The 20,772-nt window shown below is 39.9% G+C and overlaps 1 protein-coding gene across 7 annotated transcripts in view; it reads right to left on the bottom strand.

Annotated features, from left to right (window-relative positions):
- dgkg (diacylglycerol kinase, gamma) overlaps nt 1-20,772 on the bottom strand; it is a 166,604-nt gene that overhangs the window by 41,687 nt on the left and 104,145 nt on the right. For all 7 annotated transcript variants that reach the window (XM_088083697.1, XM_088083696.1, XM_088083699.1 and 4 more), the window contains 4 exons: nt 19,542-19,627; nt 19,147-19,236; nt 15,340-15,500; nt 1,059-1,123 (listed from right to left, as the gene is read on the bottom strand). In XM_088083697.1, coding sequence (XP_087939823.1) covers nt 1,059-1,123; nt 15,340-15,500; nt 19,147-19,236; nt 19,542-19,627 — 402 coding nt within the window. The remainder of the gene's footprint in view (nt 1-1,058; nt 1,124-15,339; nt 15,501-19,146; nt 19,237-19,541; nt 19,628-20,772) is intronic.

Consider the following 20,772-nt stretch of genomic DNA (forward strand, 5'->3'; position numbering starts at 1 on the left):
GCTGAAATTACCATGTTCACCTGGGTGCTGCGTTCCCATCAGTGCCGATAAAAACCGTGTCTGCTGCAGAGTAATTTGAGCCAGGTGTGAAAGCTGCTTTTATACATTCCCGTCGCATTATAAAGCCAGCCACTAAACTAGAAATCCTGAAAAGTACAAATGCTGTAATTTTATTCCCAATCAAAATAGTCGGATATGAATTGGTATTTCAATTCTACAAACACTAAAAAAAGATCTTGTTTCAATCATTATTATGTCCTTAAAGTTCCAAAATCACTAATAGCTGAATCATTTTCGTATGGTCACTGATGTGAGCGAGCCAGAGACCGAGCTGTTGGGAGCTTTTTTTTAACAGACAGAAGAAGTCAGCACAGTCACAGATTCTCTGTGTAAAAATGTCTCTTTCTGGTGCGACAAAGTTAAATTTCTGAACCCGCAGAGCATCATAACCGAGCTATTTCTTCTGATCTGACTCCGGAGCGCTGTCTGTCACCGTCTACTCAGACTGAGGCAGCTTCCAGTGTTATATAACAATTAATTAGCCGGCTACGCACTGGTCTGCACGGCCTGCCATTTGAAGATACCTTCTCTGCTAACAGACGGACGTGAACCTCCAATTACGTCATTAATGCCTTCATCTGCTTTAACTCTTGAAAAGAACGGCATTGTTTGTGCACAAAGAAGTCCTCATTTGACGCTTTATTAATTAGTCGAGAAATTCACTGAATCAACACACAAAAAACTAAAACACAACTAATAAATACCATTTCAGGCATTTGTGTCTGGACTATGGAAACCTTCTCATCCTCTCATGTTATAGTTTTTACACAAATGAGGCACTGCCAATATATTGATTCCACTACGCAGGCAGATTTTGTTCTGTTATTGATTTCTGACGGCTGCGGCTCAGTGTGATATTGGGTTTCCAGATTAAAGTGCGAGGTCACTGGTTGGTTATGAGGTTGCTCGTTAGTTAATGGACGGTTATCTGGCTTCCTTCTTACAATCCGCCTCGCAGTGTCAGTGTGTTTTACCCCTCGTAGCTCTTTTAATCTCACCTGCTGTTGAACTTCTCAGGGTGCTTTTCCCGCATCAGATGAAAGCGATGTGCGATGGAGGCGTCCTGCAGGAGACAAAAAGAGAGACATTGGCTGTAGGACATCAGTAAAACCTGCACATTATCACAGTTTGCTATAGGGTCGCATGTTAGGATAAGAGAGATGATACACTGAGTGAATCTTTGAAACTTTTACATTTATCTTCATTTATTTCTCTTTATTTTCAATGATGAAGTCAGAAAGGCATTAGAAATGAATATTTAAATATAAATTAGGGATCAATCATTATTAATGAGAGGGGAGGCTGTGGTGCTAAAAAGGGAAGACACGTCAAATAATTTTTAAGCATTGGAGAGAATTTATGTTTTTTATTTTGGCTTTAGCCGAGCAACATATAATTAAATGGCTGTACTTTCTATTTATTTTACCGCAGATCTTTTTTATAGACAGGCCCGTGGGTTTGGAGGTCATGATTTCTTTAAAAGATATTGGCCTTTCTGTAAATTTACAACAGTTTCAAAAGAAAACATTTTAAGTTTTTTTTTTCTCTCTGAAGAATTTTGGTGACTTTTTTTTTTTTTAAGGAAATGTGGCCTCTAAATTCAAAGGCATGTTTTCTTCAAAACATTTTTAGAAATGTTCTTTTTCTTTAGAAAATATTCTGCAATATTAAATAAAACATTTTGGCATTTTTTCCCCTCAAAGTTTTTGTGATTTATTTTTTAAAATACATTTTCTCACTAAAATTACACCACGAATCACAGCCAGTAACTGTAAGAACATGAATTATCATTGGATTTTTGAATAACCGACCGTCCTTAGACACATCATGTGTTATTATATAGGTGTGTGGAACTAATATCAATGACTGTTTCAAGACTTTATTTAGTCTTCAAAAACTTTTCCACCCCTAAGAATTGTTATATGCAATTTTGACTTTTCTAGGCTCTTCATGACCGTATAAGACAATTGAGATTGCAATGTGTGCACTCACACCTGTACTTAGAGCTGTCACCTTGTGGTCCGATCACCCTGGACGCATGTTCATACCCTCTGAAGGTAGGTGACAGTGTTAAATACTAAGCAGAGTGGACCTCTGACTTTTGACACAAAGCAGCGTTGAAAGAAAGGTCACAAGCTGATTGGTGAAGAGCTCAGCTTGGACCCTGCTCTCCTGTCTCTATGTGTTTGACCCCTGACCTCTGGGGCAGAGGTGGACATTATCCTGATCAGTCAGAGGAGCAGCCTCAGTATGACCTCACTTACAAACACAAACACCACCGAGGATCACTGTCACAACAGCGTTATTTATGCTCGACGTCAGGGATAACCAACTGCTTTGCTCAGGGGCCACTTTTGTAAAATGACAGGAGGGGCCACTCGCAGCAGACCCATACACGTTTCTACGATTTCAGGACATTTCTAGGATTTCAGAACATTTCTAGGCTTTTAGGATATATATAGGATATGAGGACATTTCGAGGATTTCAGTATGTTTTTTGGATTTCAGAACATTTAAAAGGATTTTAGGCCATTTCTAAGATTTTACGACAGTAAAGGATGTTAGGGTGTTTCTAGGATTTCAAAACATTTCTAGGATTTTAGGACAATAGGGGCTAAGCTGGGGGATCCTCCACTGCTGTTGTCTACTTATAAACAAGCTCTATTTTGATGCTGTTTTATGCATTCTCGCAACATATGTATACTTAAAGTTAGGGCTGAGTGATATAGAATAAAGTCTTATCATGATATTTTTCTTTGTATCAGTCGCTACCATTATATATCACGATATACATCACATCACTATTTCTGTCAGGCTTCAAGGTTCCCTTTTACTCCTAAGTGAGATATGAAGATATCATCAGGTTAATTTTGGTTTAAATATTTATTTTCTGTCACACATTGAACATGACAAATATACTGTAGAACAGGCGTCACCAACTGGAGGACCTATTCTACTAAAATTCAAAGAGGTCCAGTTACTAAAATTTCCTCCCAGCAAAGATCTGAACCTCATACCTAAAATCAATATCACCATTAATAAAACATTTTACTTCAATTACATTTAATGTACAATTATTTTGCTTTTTGATTTTTTGGGGGTTTAAATTTGTGCTGATATAGGCCAACCTCTCCTGACTGCAGAACTCTGACTTCAACTTCTGTGAATCTTCTGTGCTATTCATCATATTACTCAGGAATAAAAACTTCTGAGTAGGCCTACTTCTCATATCGCTGCCAACAGCCTGCCAACATTCCCAGTTAGAGAAAGGGTGAAAATAAGCTCATGTGCTTGTGGCCCCAGCCCCCCAAAACGTTACATCTGCCTCTGGTAATAATTATGAGAGCTCAGCCAGCAGCTGGATGAGACACGGAGCGATGCGTCCTGGTGTTTCTAAATAATTCATTCAAAGTCTGATTCAACCTGAAACTAACACAAAGTAGTCTGTAGAAGCCACTTTCCACCTCTGCAAATTTGTCTGTTTGAACGTTGTGGCTGTCAAACACTCAGCTGTTAAAAGCAGTTCACCGCATTTGGTTAGCTGCGGCTGCGCTGTTCTTATTATCAGCAGCTTTTCGTGTTGTCTGTCAAAACATTGCTGGAATGCGTTCTTTCGACATTCTATTGACTACGTCTCATATTTCAATCGAGGAAATGTTATTTAGCGATTGATATTGTTATCGTTTTATCGCCCAGCCCTACTTAAAATACAAAGCAATTCCCAGTGTGAATCACTATTATCACTTTTATTGTGAATAAGGATATGGTTGGGGGGCACTCGGCAACCTATGCAAGGCCAGATTTGGCTGTAAAGGTCCTGCAAAATGTTTCACAGCATGTAGGCACACAACATACAGCAGTGCTCTGGACACTTGAGCTTTCAGTGGATGTAGTCAATTAAACAGAGCAACCTTAATTTGACTGAACGTTGACTTTGAGCAGAGCTGCTTCTTCTCTGCTCAGGCTCGAGGATATAATCTGTCTCTCACAGATAATCAGCCAGTGAACATATAAAATAAATTCAGGATGCATGGGCTCAGAGATGGTATCGACTATACGCCAAAGGAAGCATTATAGCTAATGTGGACGTACATGTGATGGAGATGGTACAGGGCAGCAGAACATGGTGGATGGAAAGTGACACTGATGGTGGAGACGGTAATGATGTTAACGTATGAGGGCAGAGTTTAGGACTGTTATTGTTTTATAACATCATCTTAAAGTGCTTAACAGGGACAAGACACACGACAAAAACCGACTTGCTTCCACCAGATAACGCGTAGAGACGATAAAGACATGAAGACGTGATTATAAAATGCCCTGAAAAATGAATTAACTTCCATAATATAAAACTTAAATAGACATTTATATATCTAGTAGCTATAATAACAACAAGAATTACTGTCTTGTGGTTAAGTTTCAGTTACAATCTACATTCATGTCTGTCCAGGCTCATATGCGGCCTTGACAGTTGACAATAGCAATGCCGGCAGCACAGAAGATCTAAACGATCGGCACAGTTTCATGGTGGGCCCCCGGATTAGTGTCTCCAGTTTAATATCTGTCCAAATGTCTCCTCTTCTGTTCCTAAGTTATGGGGCTGAATTATGGCCAGAAAAGTGTTTTTGCAGAACATTTGGACCTTTCATCTTTTGGTTGAAAAAAAAAGAGTCAGAACTGTATCATTTTATCTAATTGGACACTGGTGTAAATTTATTTCATAATTCATGTATGAATTCTTTAATTATTGCCCAAAATGTGTCTGATCAACTCAACCCCGAGTCCAAGTGGGTGTTTGTGCCAAATCTGAGGAAAATTTCCCATGGTGTTTTTGAGATATCGCTTATCCCAGAATGAGATGATGCGACGTCAATGTGACTGGCAAACTTTACACCAAAATCTAATAAGTTGAACCTTGAGTCCAAATGGCTGATGTATATTTGAAGAAAATCCCTTAAGGTGTTAGAGATATCGCGTTTCCCAGCATTAGACAGGCACAAGGTCAGTGACCTTGACCTTGGATCACCAAAATCTAATCAGTACATTGTTGAGACCAAGAGGACGTTTGTGCCAAATTTGTGGAATTTTTCTGAAGGCATTCTTGAGATATTGTGTTTACATGGATGAGATGGATGCAAGGTCACAGTGAACTTGACCTTTGGCCACCAAATTCCAAAGAGTTTATCATTAAGTCCAAGTGGATGTTTGTTACAAAGTTGAAGAAATTCCCTCAAGGTGTTCTTGAGATACTGCGTTTCCCAGAATGAGATGGATGCAAGGTCACAGTGACCTTGACCTTTGACCAACAAAACCTGATCAGTCCATTGTTGAGACCATAAGGACGTTTATGCCAAATTTAAATAAATAACCTCAAGGTGTTGTTGAGATGTCATGTTCACAAGAATAGGACTGACGCAATGTCATGGTGACCTTGACCTTTGACTACCAAATTTTAAAGATTTCACCGTTGAGTCCAAGTGGACGTTTGTGCCATATTTCAAGAAATTCCCTCAAGGTGCTCTAAGAATGGTACATACAGATGACCCCAAAACATAATGTCTCCAGGCACAGTCATTGCAGGCACAGAGCCATAATGAAAAATATATTTTCAGTGCCAAATCCACGTGGAGACAGAAAATACTGAAGGATAGTTGCAATACAAATACCTCATTATAACGCAGTAATCATATAAGCAGTTCTCTAATGCAGCAACAACACATATATCAGGGGGATAAATTAGCCTGCAAATTCAAATAAGTGGTTCATACAATTAACCTAATTGCACCTCAATCAAGTAATTTGATGCATGACACTATTTTTCATGCATCTTGTGGAGGTGTACTGTGTTCATTATACTACTTTTATATGGAAGCTGATCCAGTACTTATCAGTGGCTCATCAACTCAGGGTGCAATTTCGTAATTTTCTTCTCATTCAGTGACAATTCTTAGATAAGTGGAGAGTGAAATTGTCACAGTGCATCTGTAATTATGGAGAAATTGGAGGCTTTGTAAGTTCATGAGATGAGAAAGGTAAGGGCCTAAGTTCAAACTGCACCTTTCACTGTCATGGCGACACTTGGACATCTTTCACACATAAATAAAAGTGTATTTTGTGAGGTCTTTCCACTAGCAAAGTTAAAAAAACTGTACTATAATAAAAGTATTGTAACTCTGTAAATATACTGAGTCAAGTAATTTTTTAAATTAAAATAACTACTTGACTAAAGGCTTTTGCACACTAAGTCCATATTTTCTGTACAATACAATGTCAATACATATATATGACACAATCGTTAAACTCCACACAGTACGCTAATATTAACAACCTGGCTCGTCATTAGGTGTGAAGCTGCCAACAGGATTTAACGGGCAAATAAGCAAGCTGCTGTTTAAGAGGCAACAAGTGTTTTCACTTCCTAGAAGTGTGTGTTAAACACAGTTTATTTCATTTCACGGTAAAACGAGGGCATCTCAGTCAGATAATGTATGTGTTTTTGTGATTTTGGGCTTGTAAAGTCTTGAAACCTGTTACTTTGACAGGCAAAAGCATGTGTGACAGCAGTCTGGCGCCCTGCCTGCCTGTGCAGGTGTTTCAGCGCTCTGCAACAAGGAGAACGGAAGGTTGTGACAAGACAGGTGGACAGATGCAATTAAATGCATCCTCACTTGTCACCCTCAGAACCATCCACTGGTGCTACTGGCCTGCTGCAACGCACATCCTCAACCAGACACTACGGCGAAGTGCTGAGACCTCACAGCATCAGCACATATGAGAACTTAAAATAGAGCTGCATCTGCTGCTTTAACTGGTGGAGAACTTGATACTGGGACCAGGGGGAGCGAGAGACATCACAGGTGAACATGAGACTGACTTTGCCCACAGAGCTCAAACTAAAGATTCTCATGGCAAGGTTACTCGTCACAAACAACAAGCATTCACGAAAGAGTAAAATGTTTATGATTTGCCTGAGGAACCTTTGGCATGTTTTTGCTGATTTCTGGTTCAATGTAAGCAGCGAGTCAACCGTAGCATGTGGATCAGGGCCAGACAATGACACAAAGTGGATGCAAAGCTTCCCAAAACGGGCTGTTTCATGTCACTAAATCTGCTCTCCCCGCTGCGGGCAAATCACTGACCAGTCCTATTTTCATGCATTCTGTCCCCTCCAAAAAACAATCTGTCGGTAACAATATGTGACATTTGCCATCGCCTATAGTTGGCCGTGTGATGAAGGTTGTTCTGATCTTGCCGTTTGAAGTTTTGCACATGGTGCGCGGGGGCAAGAGGAGGTGCTATTGGGTGGTGATGTGAAAAGTAGGGAGACAAACAACTACCAAAAAACAACAACAAAAACACTGACTGGAAAATGTCACCTCAGTGGGACCCACAGCAGAGAAATGGGTTGTCGGTTCACCCCTATTGTGTTTCACTGGCCTCTGGTAAGAGGCTTGATTAGCTTAATGTCAAAGAGAAATGTCAACGTCAGCGCTAAATCTCCCGTATCCCATGATTCTGTTATACTGGGAATATAGACTGTATATGATTTTACAGACCGAGGTCATAAATAGTATTCTAAAGAATCTACACTCCTGTTCCCATTATTATGGAAGCCCATTCCTGCCAAGCAGAAAATACAAAATATTATTTTACTTATTTCATAACTTGGACTAACTTATTTTGATTTGTGATAAAAATGACATCTCATGATTTGGACATGTTTTTTTTCATCATTTTTTTGTTTGGTCACAGTTTTTTTAGGTTAAAAAATCATTAAAAAATCACAATAATGACTTATCTCATAATTTGGACTTACTTATCTCATATCATAATTGGGGTTGATTTATCTTAATCATATTTCTTATTTTACAGATTTTTTTCCAAGTGGTTTTCTTCACTTTTCCTTGCAGAAATGGCCTTCCATATTATATAAATAATGCTTCGAGCTTTTTATTTTTTAAATAAGTCATTTTTTAGTAGTTGTTTTTATTATTATTTTAGTTAACCACACTTTTACTGGATTTAAACAGGGGAGAGTATTCTAAATTGTGGCACGCACATTTTCTTTTGCTGAGTAAATTACATGATGGCATCATTATGTCAGCATGTGGCCACTGCTGTAGTAAACTTCCCTGAGAAATATTAGCAGGATTTATCTATTCTCCATGGAACAGCAGTTAGAAAACCAGTTTTGCACAAAGTAAGAAATAATTAAGATTCAGGGGTATTTTTCAAACATAAATTTGTGTTTATATATTGTGGACCTTAACTCCACGTAGTTGTCTTCTTCCACCTGTCCTTCACATTTCATGCATGTTAGTTCTGGTCTGTAAAGGTCGTGACACACCGGTGTCCTGCACCGTTGGCCCTCGTTGATCCTTGTTGGCTTTCTTTGGTTGATTAAACACGTTGAATTGGCGGTTGCTGTGAAGCTCGACGGTAATCACTCTGATTGGCCGTTCAGCTCAGTGCACAAGAAGAGAAACTGAAGTGAAAATGTAAACAAAGGGCTTAAGTCAAGAGGACTTGAGGTCTAAACAAACTTGTTATATGAGAAATGACTGTTTATCTTTAACCACTGAGCTCTTAACGAAAACGTTTCCTGATGGGTTGCGTTGCTGTTCACTGGCAACTTCAATATTTGGTTGTGTTGTTTACATACTAAAAGATAGTCTTCCAGTTTCCTGTTTTAATTGACGATACAGTTGGCCGCTGTCTGCTGGTATAAAGGGCTACCTCCTCTCACGCAGACGTAGAACGTACGTGCTGGTTTGCTGTCAGTTTGGTGTGTTCCTGTGCAACTTTTTGGCTGAGACACGGCGACGTGAGGCGCCACAGCAGGGGGCTTTCCTTGCCGCTAGTTCTCCGATGTCAGCTTGGTGTGTCAGGGCCTTAAGGAAAGCCAAACAATGGATGCAATGTGGCTCAATTATAACAAGTGTTTTCACATTTTTACATGAGTGCTTTGTGAGCACAGCTTGATAACTTAAGCTGTAAAAATATAATATTGTACACATGTAAATTGTATGGATCCTAGAGTATCTTAAAGGTACTCTGTGGAGTTTTTGCCATGAAGCAGTGATTTTAAGAATTTTGAGGGGTAAAATGACTGTTTTTGTCAATGGTATCCGGCTTCAAATAGAGAATAAATACATTTCAGTTTCAGTTTATTTTAAATGGTAAGATTTTAGAGAAAATGCATTTGTTTGGAGTACTGACAAGAAAAAATGCCTTCATAAATTCAGCATAACATAGGGTGACTAATTGATATACTAACAGTCATTTCAGGGTTTAAGTATCCCTTTAAAGTCTGAGGCCAAGTTTTCAAGGGCTTTAAAGACTCTCTAGGTGTGTGTCAATGTGTTTGTGTGTCCACGTGTTTGACCATGTGTGTGCGCGTGTGTTTTCGAGCGCTGTTCCTACCGTCTTTAAGACCAGCCAGGTGTCACTCAGCACGGTCATTCATTACCGTGGTAACCTGGCCTGAACCTGGCAGGCGCTTACTTCCTGTCACTGATACTTCCCCTGACCTTCAGCCAGTGCCAGCGCTTCTCCATCCATATCGCTCTCTCTCTCTCTCTCTCACACACACACACACACACACACACACACACACACACACACTCAGAGATCATTTTATCTGCACACTTTCTGCTCCTTGTGGCCTCGCCTCTTTCCTGAACAAAAACGAACACACACTGTTCAGGACAGTGTTAAATTTAACCAGGCCTTTGTCTCGGTACACTGACCATCCCTTGAAAAGTTACACCCTGGCAGCAATGTCATTGTACCAACTGTAACACCGTAACAGCCTTCTTCCCAAAACCAGAAAAAATCCTGATCTCACAAAGTGTCCTGGTGGCACAGAGGCAAACTCTCGACAAATCTGAGTTCAGCTCAGCCTTTCACACAAGAGCCCTCTTCGTCATGCCCTGATGAGGGTCCTGCGTGGCCGAAACATGTTGGCTTAACTTGATCTGTTCCACCGTGAACTCACCCCGATAAAGCTTTTTATCATAAGAAGAGTGCTTTGGTTTAGCCACTTTTTTTCCAACAATTTTCACATTTTTTAACCAAAGAACTTCTTATTGCTTTGTTGCTTCAGCTGCCTAGAAAACGCCAAAGCCCTCCTACATTGTCTCATGTGATCTGATAAAAGAGGTGTAATGGCTAAATTCCATTGTGTCCGTCAATCTCGCATTACAGCCACCACATGCCTTCAAAGCCGATCATGGTATCTCCAAGACAATGCTGGTGATTGCACCAGCGTGCCTCGGGTGTCTGAGCAGAGTCCCAGAAGCTGACAGAGAGGCAGACTTGTCTGCTGCAGTGGTGTGTTCACAGGCAGTAGGAATGCAGTCTATCGCCTATATTTAGCAGGTTGGCCAGTGTTTGAAAAACCCACATGCACGGGCTAATTTTGGTGGGAAAAGGGTTGTGATCTAATCTGCACTGAATTCAGGGGGGCTACGGTGAACTGCATTAGCTCCTTCATGTTAGTTGACCTAGTGCAGCTTCTGCCAATCAGGTGAAAGCAGCAGCTCGCGACTTATAAGTCCATCAGAAGAGGCAATGGCTCGTCTGCACCCTCCTGGCTAATGGCACAGTTAGGGATTGCGGTGGTACACATTAGGAAACGGCCATTAACACCAGGAATCATCTTGCAGGTCAAACACACACACACACACACACACACACACACACACACACACACACACACACACGTACACACACGCACACAGTCATGTGCACACACATACATACACATTTACACCTGCGCAGCCGTCCACAGAAACTCCTGCACAGAGACACGCGCTGCAGAGGGATCAGCTTCCGCTCTGCAACATGAGGTGGCATCTTTAATGGCTGCTGACATGGTGTGATTTCCTTCTCTCAGATTCCTCTCACCAGATTCTTTCCAGGCTGCAGGTCAAGTGAAAGCACTTTAGGAACTGACACCGGCCTGCATGTGTACACACATGCTTCAGTGCACTGCTGTTATTTGTTAAGTGTTTATTAATTCAGCAGAAAGCATTTTTGGGTCAAAAGTTTTAAAAGTATAGAAACAGTGTGTGTGGTCACAGTTGGAGGGCGTGGAGAGAGTCACTTACATTTACTATAGATATGATTAATTAAACTGACCATAATATCAGTCATTTGGAGGGAGTAAATTCGTCATTTGGCATAGTTTCATCGGCTCTCAGGACTGTTGCTCAAACTACAGACTGTAATTTGCATTTTCGCTCACGGACACAGAGGAGCGTACAAGGGACTGCAGATACAAATTAGCTCTAAGCTATAATCTGGTACAGAGCATCAAATTTTTACATTTATGTTTTAAATTGTGCATGGTCCTTTTTAAATAAAATAAAATAAAATAAAATAAAATGGAAAAAATAAATTAAATATAGATACATGCAAACTAAAACTAAACTAAACTATACTAATATTGAATTTTAAAAAAACTAGACTAGACTAGCTTAAACGATACTATACTTAACAATACTATACTATGCTAAACTAAACAAAAAAAACTAGACTAGAGTAAATGATACTATACTTAACTGTACTGTACTAAAAAAAATAGACTAGACTCAACCATACAAAACAAACTATACTATACTACACATAACTATACTAAACTAAAAAACTAGAGGAGACTAAACAATATTATATCATACTAAACAAAACTATACTATACTAAACTAAAAAACTAGACAAGACTCGACTAAACAATACTATATTATACGATGCGATGCGATACTAATCCTGTCAATGCTGTAAATTGCAACAGCATAGAATTATATAGAGCCACATAAAGCTGAAAGAGGAGACAGAGGCTTTAAACAGATTCTTACTGCTTTCCTACTGCAGCCCCCTCAGCGAGCTCACTGCTCAGTGCTCCTTTACACTGCCAGTTGCTGCTGTCAATGGCTGAACCCACTAAATCCTCATCTACTGTAAAGATAATACATGTAACTTTCAGTGTATTCGAAGCGGTTTCCCACATATTTGCAAACTTATTTTTGTCCCTGAGAATCAATAAAATCTTATCTGGAATCTGGGAACAGATGGAAACACGATCACATGACACACCTTCTGATTTACAGTTCTGAGCGCTGCGGCTGAGCCACATGCTCCACACCATGTCATCCACAATTAAGTCAGCGAGATAAAGGACAGATGACTGTGCAAGCTTTCAGATTCGGCCTTGCCAGCCTCCCGTCTCTATGGCAACCAAACCCCGAGCAGCAAGGTCTGCGATGGGATGGCAGGAAACGCAAACCCTGTATGGTTAGTAAACCAGATTTGAGGGTTACTAATGGCTACCTCGCTGGAGTGAGTCAGAGGTTGGTTTGCTCAGGTGTCGTGTGCGCCCAGAAACTCGGCCATCTGTCACCGCGGCTCTCCGAGGCACAGCGATCTGTCGCTTTGTTTAATGGCCGTGAAACGTTGGAGTGGTGTCAGAACCCGAGGAAAACAGACGCAGTTTCACACAGACAGCCTGTACATTGCAGATTAAAGCTGGTGGTAGTCTAAATTTTTTCTTATCTTCAACAAATCCCATGAAAAGACCAAAACTAACAGGGTTCATTCACATTTTTTTCAATAAATTCCCATGACTTCAAGACCAGACGTTCTCCAAAACGTCAATCGATACTCCTTATCTGTTCTTTTCATTACTATAAAGTAGCTTTTTTAATTATATATGATTTTTAAAAAAGAATGAATTCAGAACAGGATTAGTTATATAACTTAGGGACTGTTTGATTTTTATGAGAGGGGAGGGGGCGGCGCAAGAAGGGGGAGGCATGTCAAAAAATATTAAGCACTGGAAAGTGACTGGTGTTTTTTATTTTGGCATTAGGGAGGGGCATACATCTTTAAATGGCTGTATTTTGTTATTTTGTTTTTCTTTTACTGTTGATTTCTAAGAAAAATGTGGGCCTTTTTTTCTTTAAAAATATATGGCAATTTTTAAAAGAACAAAAAAGCATTTTGGGGATGGGGGGGCATTTGTTTTTAAAATTATAATTATTTTTTGGTGATTTTTTGGTGATTTCCATACTGTTTTCAGCTATGTTGAAACACTGTTTTTCTGAATGGAGTCTGGCTTTAAAGAGATTAAAATAATGGTTTCAGATCAATAACTTCATATGATCTTATGAAATGTAATATATCCTATGGTATATATTTGTGTATAATATCTGTGAGTAACAACAACCTTCACATAAATGAAACTGAGTATAAAGTGCAATAATGTTTATCTTAGACACGATACAAATGAGAACGTACACATGGCAGTGACATGTAGATTAGTGTGTCACTGGCTCGTCTCGAATGTTTTGCTTATGTGTTTGGTGACTCACACAGATCTCAGTGGGGTTGCAGTTATATAACATCGCTGTGGTTAATCGTCTTCTCTGCCAAAACCCCTTTTACCTCTACCTGCGCACATATGTCCTCTTCACACTTTGTCACCTCCGTTTATTTATAGACATATGCACTGAGCTGTATATCTGATGATAGCCGAGTGCGGCTGCTATTTTTATTCATCAGCTTAATGATGCTTGAATGTTTATGGAAAAAAAACGCATCAGATGGCACTTACTTAATGATATGATGATGACTCAGCTCAAAGTTTGGCAAAACACCAGCGTTAACAGTCTGGTTTCCATCGATACAGTGAAATATTCACTGTGCCTCTAATTACAAGTTTGTTATGGTGGTGTTTATTAGCTGTGCAGGAACATGAATGAAGGCTCCCGCACACTGAGCGGTTCTGAGACGAAACAAAGCAGGGTGAAAGCTTTTTATAGGACGCCTGGTGACAGTAGGATTCATATAAATAACTATATATACACAGTGTGTATCACAGGCGAATCATTACACAATGGGCCCCTGGACGCGTAACAATCCACTCATGATATGTGTGACTGCACACTCAGAGAGATTTGACATTCATAAAATACACATAAAAACTACTTCACCTGAACACAGCTATCACATCTACAACTGTCCAGGATTAGAAATTGGTGTTCCAAAAAAAGGTTTGAGGTCGTAGGTCGTACTGGACCACATCAGCCCCAGCGCTGTGGGTTCTAGTTGAGGCCACTGGAATTTAAAAGGATTCTCAGTAGAACCTCCTGGATGTGTTCTGGATGAAACTCATGGAACATAAAAGTTTTCTTTTTTGGCCAAACCCCCTTAGATTTAGATTTAGATTAAACATTTGGAATATAGAACTGTTCTCAGTAGAAGCCCTTGAGTCGATTCTAGATGAAACTCTTGGAATATACAGGGGATCTCCGTACAACTAGGTCCTAGATCAAATCTTTGGAAAGTAAAAAGGTTCTCGGTGAGAGGTGGTTCATGAGAGGTGAAGTCTGTGTGATTCCGTCCATTTGTCCATGAAGACAAACTGAAGAGACACATTTGGCTCGTCCACAGTTTGACAGGAGATAAACCATCAGAGCGGCACTGCGATGACTTCACTGAGTAGGTCTTGTTTTTCACCTCGGTATAAACGTCCCTGAGCCTTTATGCTACTGTCTCCATCAGGACCAGGTAAAAAGGTTGCTAAGCAACTGGGACCTGGCAGCATGTTTTCTCTCCTCCAATTAAAAGAGGAAACCTGCCCGAGAGAGAGCAGAAATTCACCGATGAATCTGCTAATTGCTTGTGTCCACGAGGACGTGGTAATCTTTCTCTCTGTGTTGTTATTGTTACAACTACAGTACGTCTCAGTCTCACAGTCTGCAGGCAGGGTTTTACTTTACTGTATCTCTCATCCACCATCTAATATTTTTTTGTTAAATTCATTATGCTTTTACATATACAATGGTCACTGGATCCAATTTACATCAAAGTGTTTCTGAGATTACATCATTACATAACTTTCTGTCTAAACTTTTATCGCCCAAACCTAACTTTTGTAAATGGATGTTCAGGGTATAACGTCATTCGTGTGGCGATAATTCATATGACATCAACTATTTTGCGCGCATTTTCGTCATAGATGTGACCCATTCAATAAGAATATGTTTCCTCTATTGCGATTATACAACTATTAAAAACAAAATAAAATATGTCATTAAAATGTATTCGTGTTGAAGGGCGATTAGCTCTCAAAATAAAATGCATTTTTATGACTGTTATGTCCGTTTCCATGGAAATACACAGGATCTTCCCAAGTAGCATCCACCACTGTGTTCAAGCCACACAGGAAACAGATAACGCAGTCAGTCGTATGTAATGTTACACGTTCAGTGTCCTTACCACTCCGATAGAGAAGTAGTTGTTGACGATGCTGTAGGGGACGGGGTCTCCCTTCTCCTCTTTGTCATCAGGGACGATGTCGATGTTCCAGCGGTCCAACACCACGTCTGTGCTATGTTCGATGTCCCGAAGGAACTTCAGCAAGCTGCCACCCTCGTAACCTACCGACGACAGACAGAGACGAAGGAGCAACAAGTAAAGACACGACCAGATACAGTTTTTCGTGCTGAGAAAGGTAACACCGTCTTATTAAAAAAAAAACATACCTCAACGATATGAAATAACACACAAGAAGGAGACTGGAGGCTTTATTCTGGGGACACTCTACGTGCTTTGCTTGGGGGCCACTTTTGCAAAATGACAGGAGGCCAGGGGCCAGTCACAGCAGCTACATACATGTTTCTAGGACTTTAGGACATTTCCAGGATTTTAGGACACTTCTAGGATTTTAAGATGTTTCTAGGATTTTAGAACACTTCTACGAATTGGACCAGGATTTTAAAGCTTTTTTAGGATTTTAGGACGTTTCTAGGATTTTAGCATGTTTCTCAGATTTTTGGACATTTCCAGGATATTAGGACATTTCTAGAATTTTTTGATAAACAAATTTTTGTGCACTTTGGCACCTTATGCATACTAAAAGTAAAAAAAAAAAAACACAATTCCCTGTGTGAATCACTTTAAATGTATTGTGAATTATAAAATGGTTGGCGGGGCCACCTGGCACCCTATCAGGGGCCAGATTTGGCCCGCAGGCCATAAGTTGAGTATCTCTGCTTTAATCAGTGGTCCTGAAGAAACCTTTCAAAAGTCATTATTTCACAAAATCTGTATTTAAAGGCCTACATGTAACTGGTGGAATATGGTAGATTGTATGTGTTGAAACATGAAACATGGTGGCACTGATGATCATTTCATGGAGGCCGCCCTCACCACCTCCGAACCTAGAGCACGGCCTGGACCTGACAGCACCCTGGGGAGCCCTCTGGTTTAGCTCCGCAGCTGACAGCCTGCTTCAGCAGCCAGGCACCTTAATAGCGCTCAGAGGCGGAAGTGCGCTCCGAGCAGGGTGTCACGAGGGCGTGAGGCAATAATGAGTCCCATCACACTGTGAGCACCGTGTGTGAAATACGAGCGTATATTCTGACACACTGGCACTCTAAAGATATAACAGCAATTTCAGAAAGGGAACAATTTCCTTTTCATATAAAAACAATTGTCCCTTTCCCACTGGATCCTTCAGCATGTAATATTCAGAATGTGAGCAGACAATCACAAATCATCATCACGCAGCCATGTGTATCAAACACTCAGGAGAGCTTGATTAGTTTGCCTGAGTTTGCGTCTCCAATTTACAGACGACAACCGTCAGAAGATGCTTTCGTCACAGAGATAAATTCAAACATAATGAAACTCTGGTGCAGAGGTGCTCTGAGCTACATGCAGTATGCAGTGGGGACGCCATCCTCCCTGTTAGCAAAATGTGTCTCCCCCTTGTTAACCTGCCATCCCCTTTCCATCTGGGACCCAGACACTGCTGGAAAGAGAGAAAAGATTTTTGCCTTTCTAATGATATTTGTACTGTTTTTCTACTCCAAATTTTAACCAGAATACGTCATTTTATATAATGATGTCAGCGAGCCATGACCCTGAGAAAAAAAGGCCTTTAAAGCTTTTAATAAACAGGATTCCAACACTCATCAACGGGAGTGTTTCAAACGTTTTCCATAACTTTTTAAGGTCTCAAAATATACACATATATATTTTTCTTGCCCAGCGTTTTTCAAACATGTAAGATTCACATTGTGTGCTCAAGGACTGTTGGAATTTGGAAATCCAACAGTAATTTCTGTTTTTAAAGTACTTTAAGGAAAAACTTTTAACTTGTATTTAAGGAGAAATAACCAAACAAAACAAAAAAAAATGTCCCAAATTATTAGTAATATAAAAATGACTAAAAACAAGTTACTTGTAAAAAATACAAATAATAAAAAATGCTAAAAGGTTTTCTATGAAAATTGTAAAAAAAAGGAAAAAAAATTACCAAACATTTTTAAAGAAAACATCAACAGTCAGAGGATCATCAGAGTCATAAGAATTCATCCTCTGGACACCATGCAGGTTTGTACCAAATTTCATGGCAATCCAACCAATAGTTGTTGAGATATTTCAGCGTGGACCAAAGTGGTTAAACCGACTGTCAGATCCCTTGAATCACACCGTTAGTGGCCGCAGAGACTCTAGCTCTTACTTCACTGTTTATTTCTGGGAAAGATGATCTATTCAACAAGTCCCAAAGCCGCCCCCACACCTGGCAGCTTATTGACAAAATGTCATTCATAAGCCCGTGTAAGTGCTCTGCTGGTCCTCCAAGCAGCAACAATCAGGCAGTCATAACCAGCCGTTCTAATTACTGGACCAAAGCACTGCAACAAATCAATGGTGCTTTGCATATTAACAGTTTTTAATTTGACACATAAGAGCTCCCTCTTTCCTCCTCCCGTCTTTCATTTCCCAAAAACGTGCACACACATGCCTACCTTTATATTTCAGCACGCAACTGAGACCGAGACCCTTCCTGAAAACACAGCTGATATCTCAACATTCAAATGAACCCTGATGGAGTTCAGACAACTACACATGTTGAGCCTCTTCCATCTTTAATGAACCAAACTGAACCAACACAGATAATCTGACATACAGAAGATATACTGATATACGGCCACCATACATTTGTTGTTTTAGCAAAGTTGTAATGAGAATATGTTCTAATTTGTCAGTCTCTTTATTAAGACACCAACAAATACTACGGAGAACATGTCGATGCATTAAAACACAAAAAACTGGGCTCTTCAGACTGAAGTCAATATTTAAAAGTCATAAATAAGCAGAAAGTGCAACCAGTAAGAAGTCATAAGTTTTATGTTGTGTCATCACAAAGTTACAACTTCTGCCCTTGCATGCATACTACAGCGTTTTCGGCTGTTTTGCGTGTACCCAAGGTTTGTTTTCACAATGTTATCATATGAACGCAGATTGTTCTAAAGACTTTTCTGTTTTATGTAGGGCCGTTCTCATCTAAACGTGGCCTAATTACTTGCATCTTTGGCCTGTTGAAGTTATTTTTTTCTGTAATACTTGCATTTTTTAATACTGTTTACATATTTCCTGTATATTCCTGTTCTATTTTAGTAAGGAGACAACTGAGAAATAAATATGTATGACCATAATAACCTTGCTAAAATTACAAAGTTTATGGTTGCCTAGGACTTTTGCTGTATTTTTTTTGTCACTGAAATATTGGGAGGAAAACTAGAAATCTGTGAATCAATATTTTTTATCCTCATGATCCAGAGTTCCCAAGTCCCAGTTTAAACCCTTAATTTCCTTTTTAATTTCCCCTTAAGAAGATTAATGTCTTGTGCTTCATTTTGTTGGTATTTCCTCAAACTTCGACCTAATACATATGGCATCTTTGGGAATCTCAACTAAGATCGAAAATAAAGTTCTGTGTATTTGAACGAAAACTGGCTGCACAGCATTAGCCTCTAATAACTAACGGGTCAGTGTGTTTTCAGAGTAGTACTAGAGTATTTTGGTGTACATTCTTAATTTAAACAAACAAACAATACACAATAAACAATATGTGAAAATATATTTCAGTTTTGACTGATTTATGCGGCTATGCGCACAAACGCGCACACACACACACACACACACACACACACACACACACACACACACACACACACACACACACACACACACACACGCACACACACACAGATAAATGAGTGAGTGCCTCACCTCCTCCCCAGCGTAAGCAGCGTGCCAGGTCGTTCCCGGTGCCCAGAGGGAGGATGGCCACTGGAGGGTGCCTGGCAAAGTTGGCTTTATCTGCAGAGGAAAAGACAAACAGATCCATCTTATATTTGGTGAGCTGAACAGTCCTTGAAACAACCGTTTCTAGGACAACTTATTTTCATCACTTTCGATGTTGTGTCTATTAATGATAATGTTATAATAGCAAGTTGTGCATTTATATATATAAATGTAAAACTTTATGAAAACTTTACCGTCCCCAAATGTGGACATTAGCCTTTAGTTTCACCAAAATCCATAAACGACATGCCCCAAGACGACAAAAAAGCATTGCATGCAGCAACTTTGGGTAATTTTGTTATAGGATAAAGTGTGTGTACCTATACAGTCGAGGATCCAGCCCACAGTGCCGTCACCTCCACATGCAAGCACCCGGAAATCAGGGACATCGTGGAAAAAGTTGAGCCTACGAGAACAAATGAAGCAGTGAATTTAACCAACATACACACAAAAAAAAAACAAGAGCGTTAAAAATGTATGAGTGTTTCTACACAAAGCACCTCAGTCTCAATGTCAGCGTGTTTTACAGGTGATAAATCCTGTGATTGGATTTCAGAGTGACTGAGACGGGGATTTTCTAAGCTCTGAGTGATTTAATGAACTGAGCTGATGGACAGAGAGACAGAGAGACAGAGAGACAGAGAGACAGAGAGACAGAGACAGAGAGCTGAATCAACGTGCGCCCTCTCCAGCTGTGTTCACTGCTTTCCCTGGAAACCATAGTCACAGAGTGTGTGCCCTTCAAAGGGACCTTTAATGTGCGTTGGGACAAAGGTGTCGACAGTAGCTTTCATCTCTCTCCGTCATGAGACAGCTGCATGCAGGGCACGGACCCCTTTCACACCGACCACCTGGCCCTGCACGCTGACAGCCCACAGACCCTCTAAATCATGTCCACAGCTCAAAATAAATAAATACTTATTTGGTGTTGGAGGCAGCGATTTGTTCTGGTGATGTCATGGCATTAACCACATGACGCGGCTCATTCAGCGTTAAAGGTGACCCATTATGACACAGACTCCTACAAGTCAAAGTCTGGCACCGCCTTCTTCTATCCAAAAAAAAACTAGCCAAGATTTTTCCAAGAACTGATCCTCCACGCAACAGATGTAGGTCACTAACAGGATCCATTATCCATACTTTTTGGACTTTCAGATCTCCATAAATATTGGACATTGATATCTGACCACCAAAATCTAATCAGTTTGTCCATGAATCCAAGGATATGATTTTTGGTGCTAAATTTTTGAAGAAATTACCTCATGGTGTTTCTGAGATTTTGTGTTCACCAGAGTGGGCCGGAGGGATGCTCAGGCCTCGGCTTTCATCGGCACAGAGGCATAAAAATCAATTTTTCATGGCATTAAATAGAAGGAAATGCAGCAATGTCTTGATTTAAAAAAAAAAAAACAACAAAAAAACCCTTTTCTGCACTTTCCTCGGTAATAATAATAACAATAATAATATTTAATAATAGTAGTAGCAGTATCATATAATATAATAATGTAATTATTTTATATTATTAATGTTAGAATTTTAATGTTTAATATA

This window comes from Plectropomus leopardus, chromosome 10 (genome assembly GCF_026936395.1).
Source record: "Plectropomus leopardus strain MGB_pleo_1.0 chromosome 10, ASM2693639v1, whole genome shotgun sequence".
Classification (NCBI taxonomy): Eukaryota; Metazoa; Chordata; class Actinopteri; order Perciformes; family Serranidae; genus Plectropomus; species Plectropomus leopardus.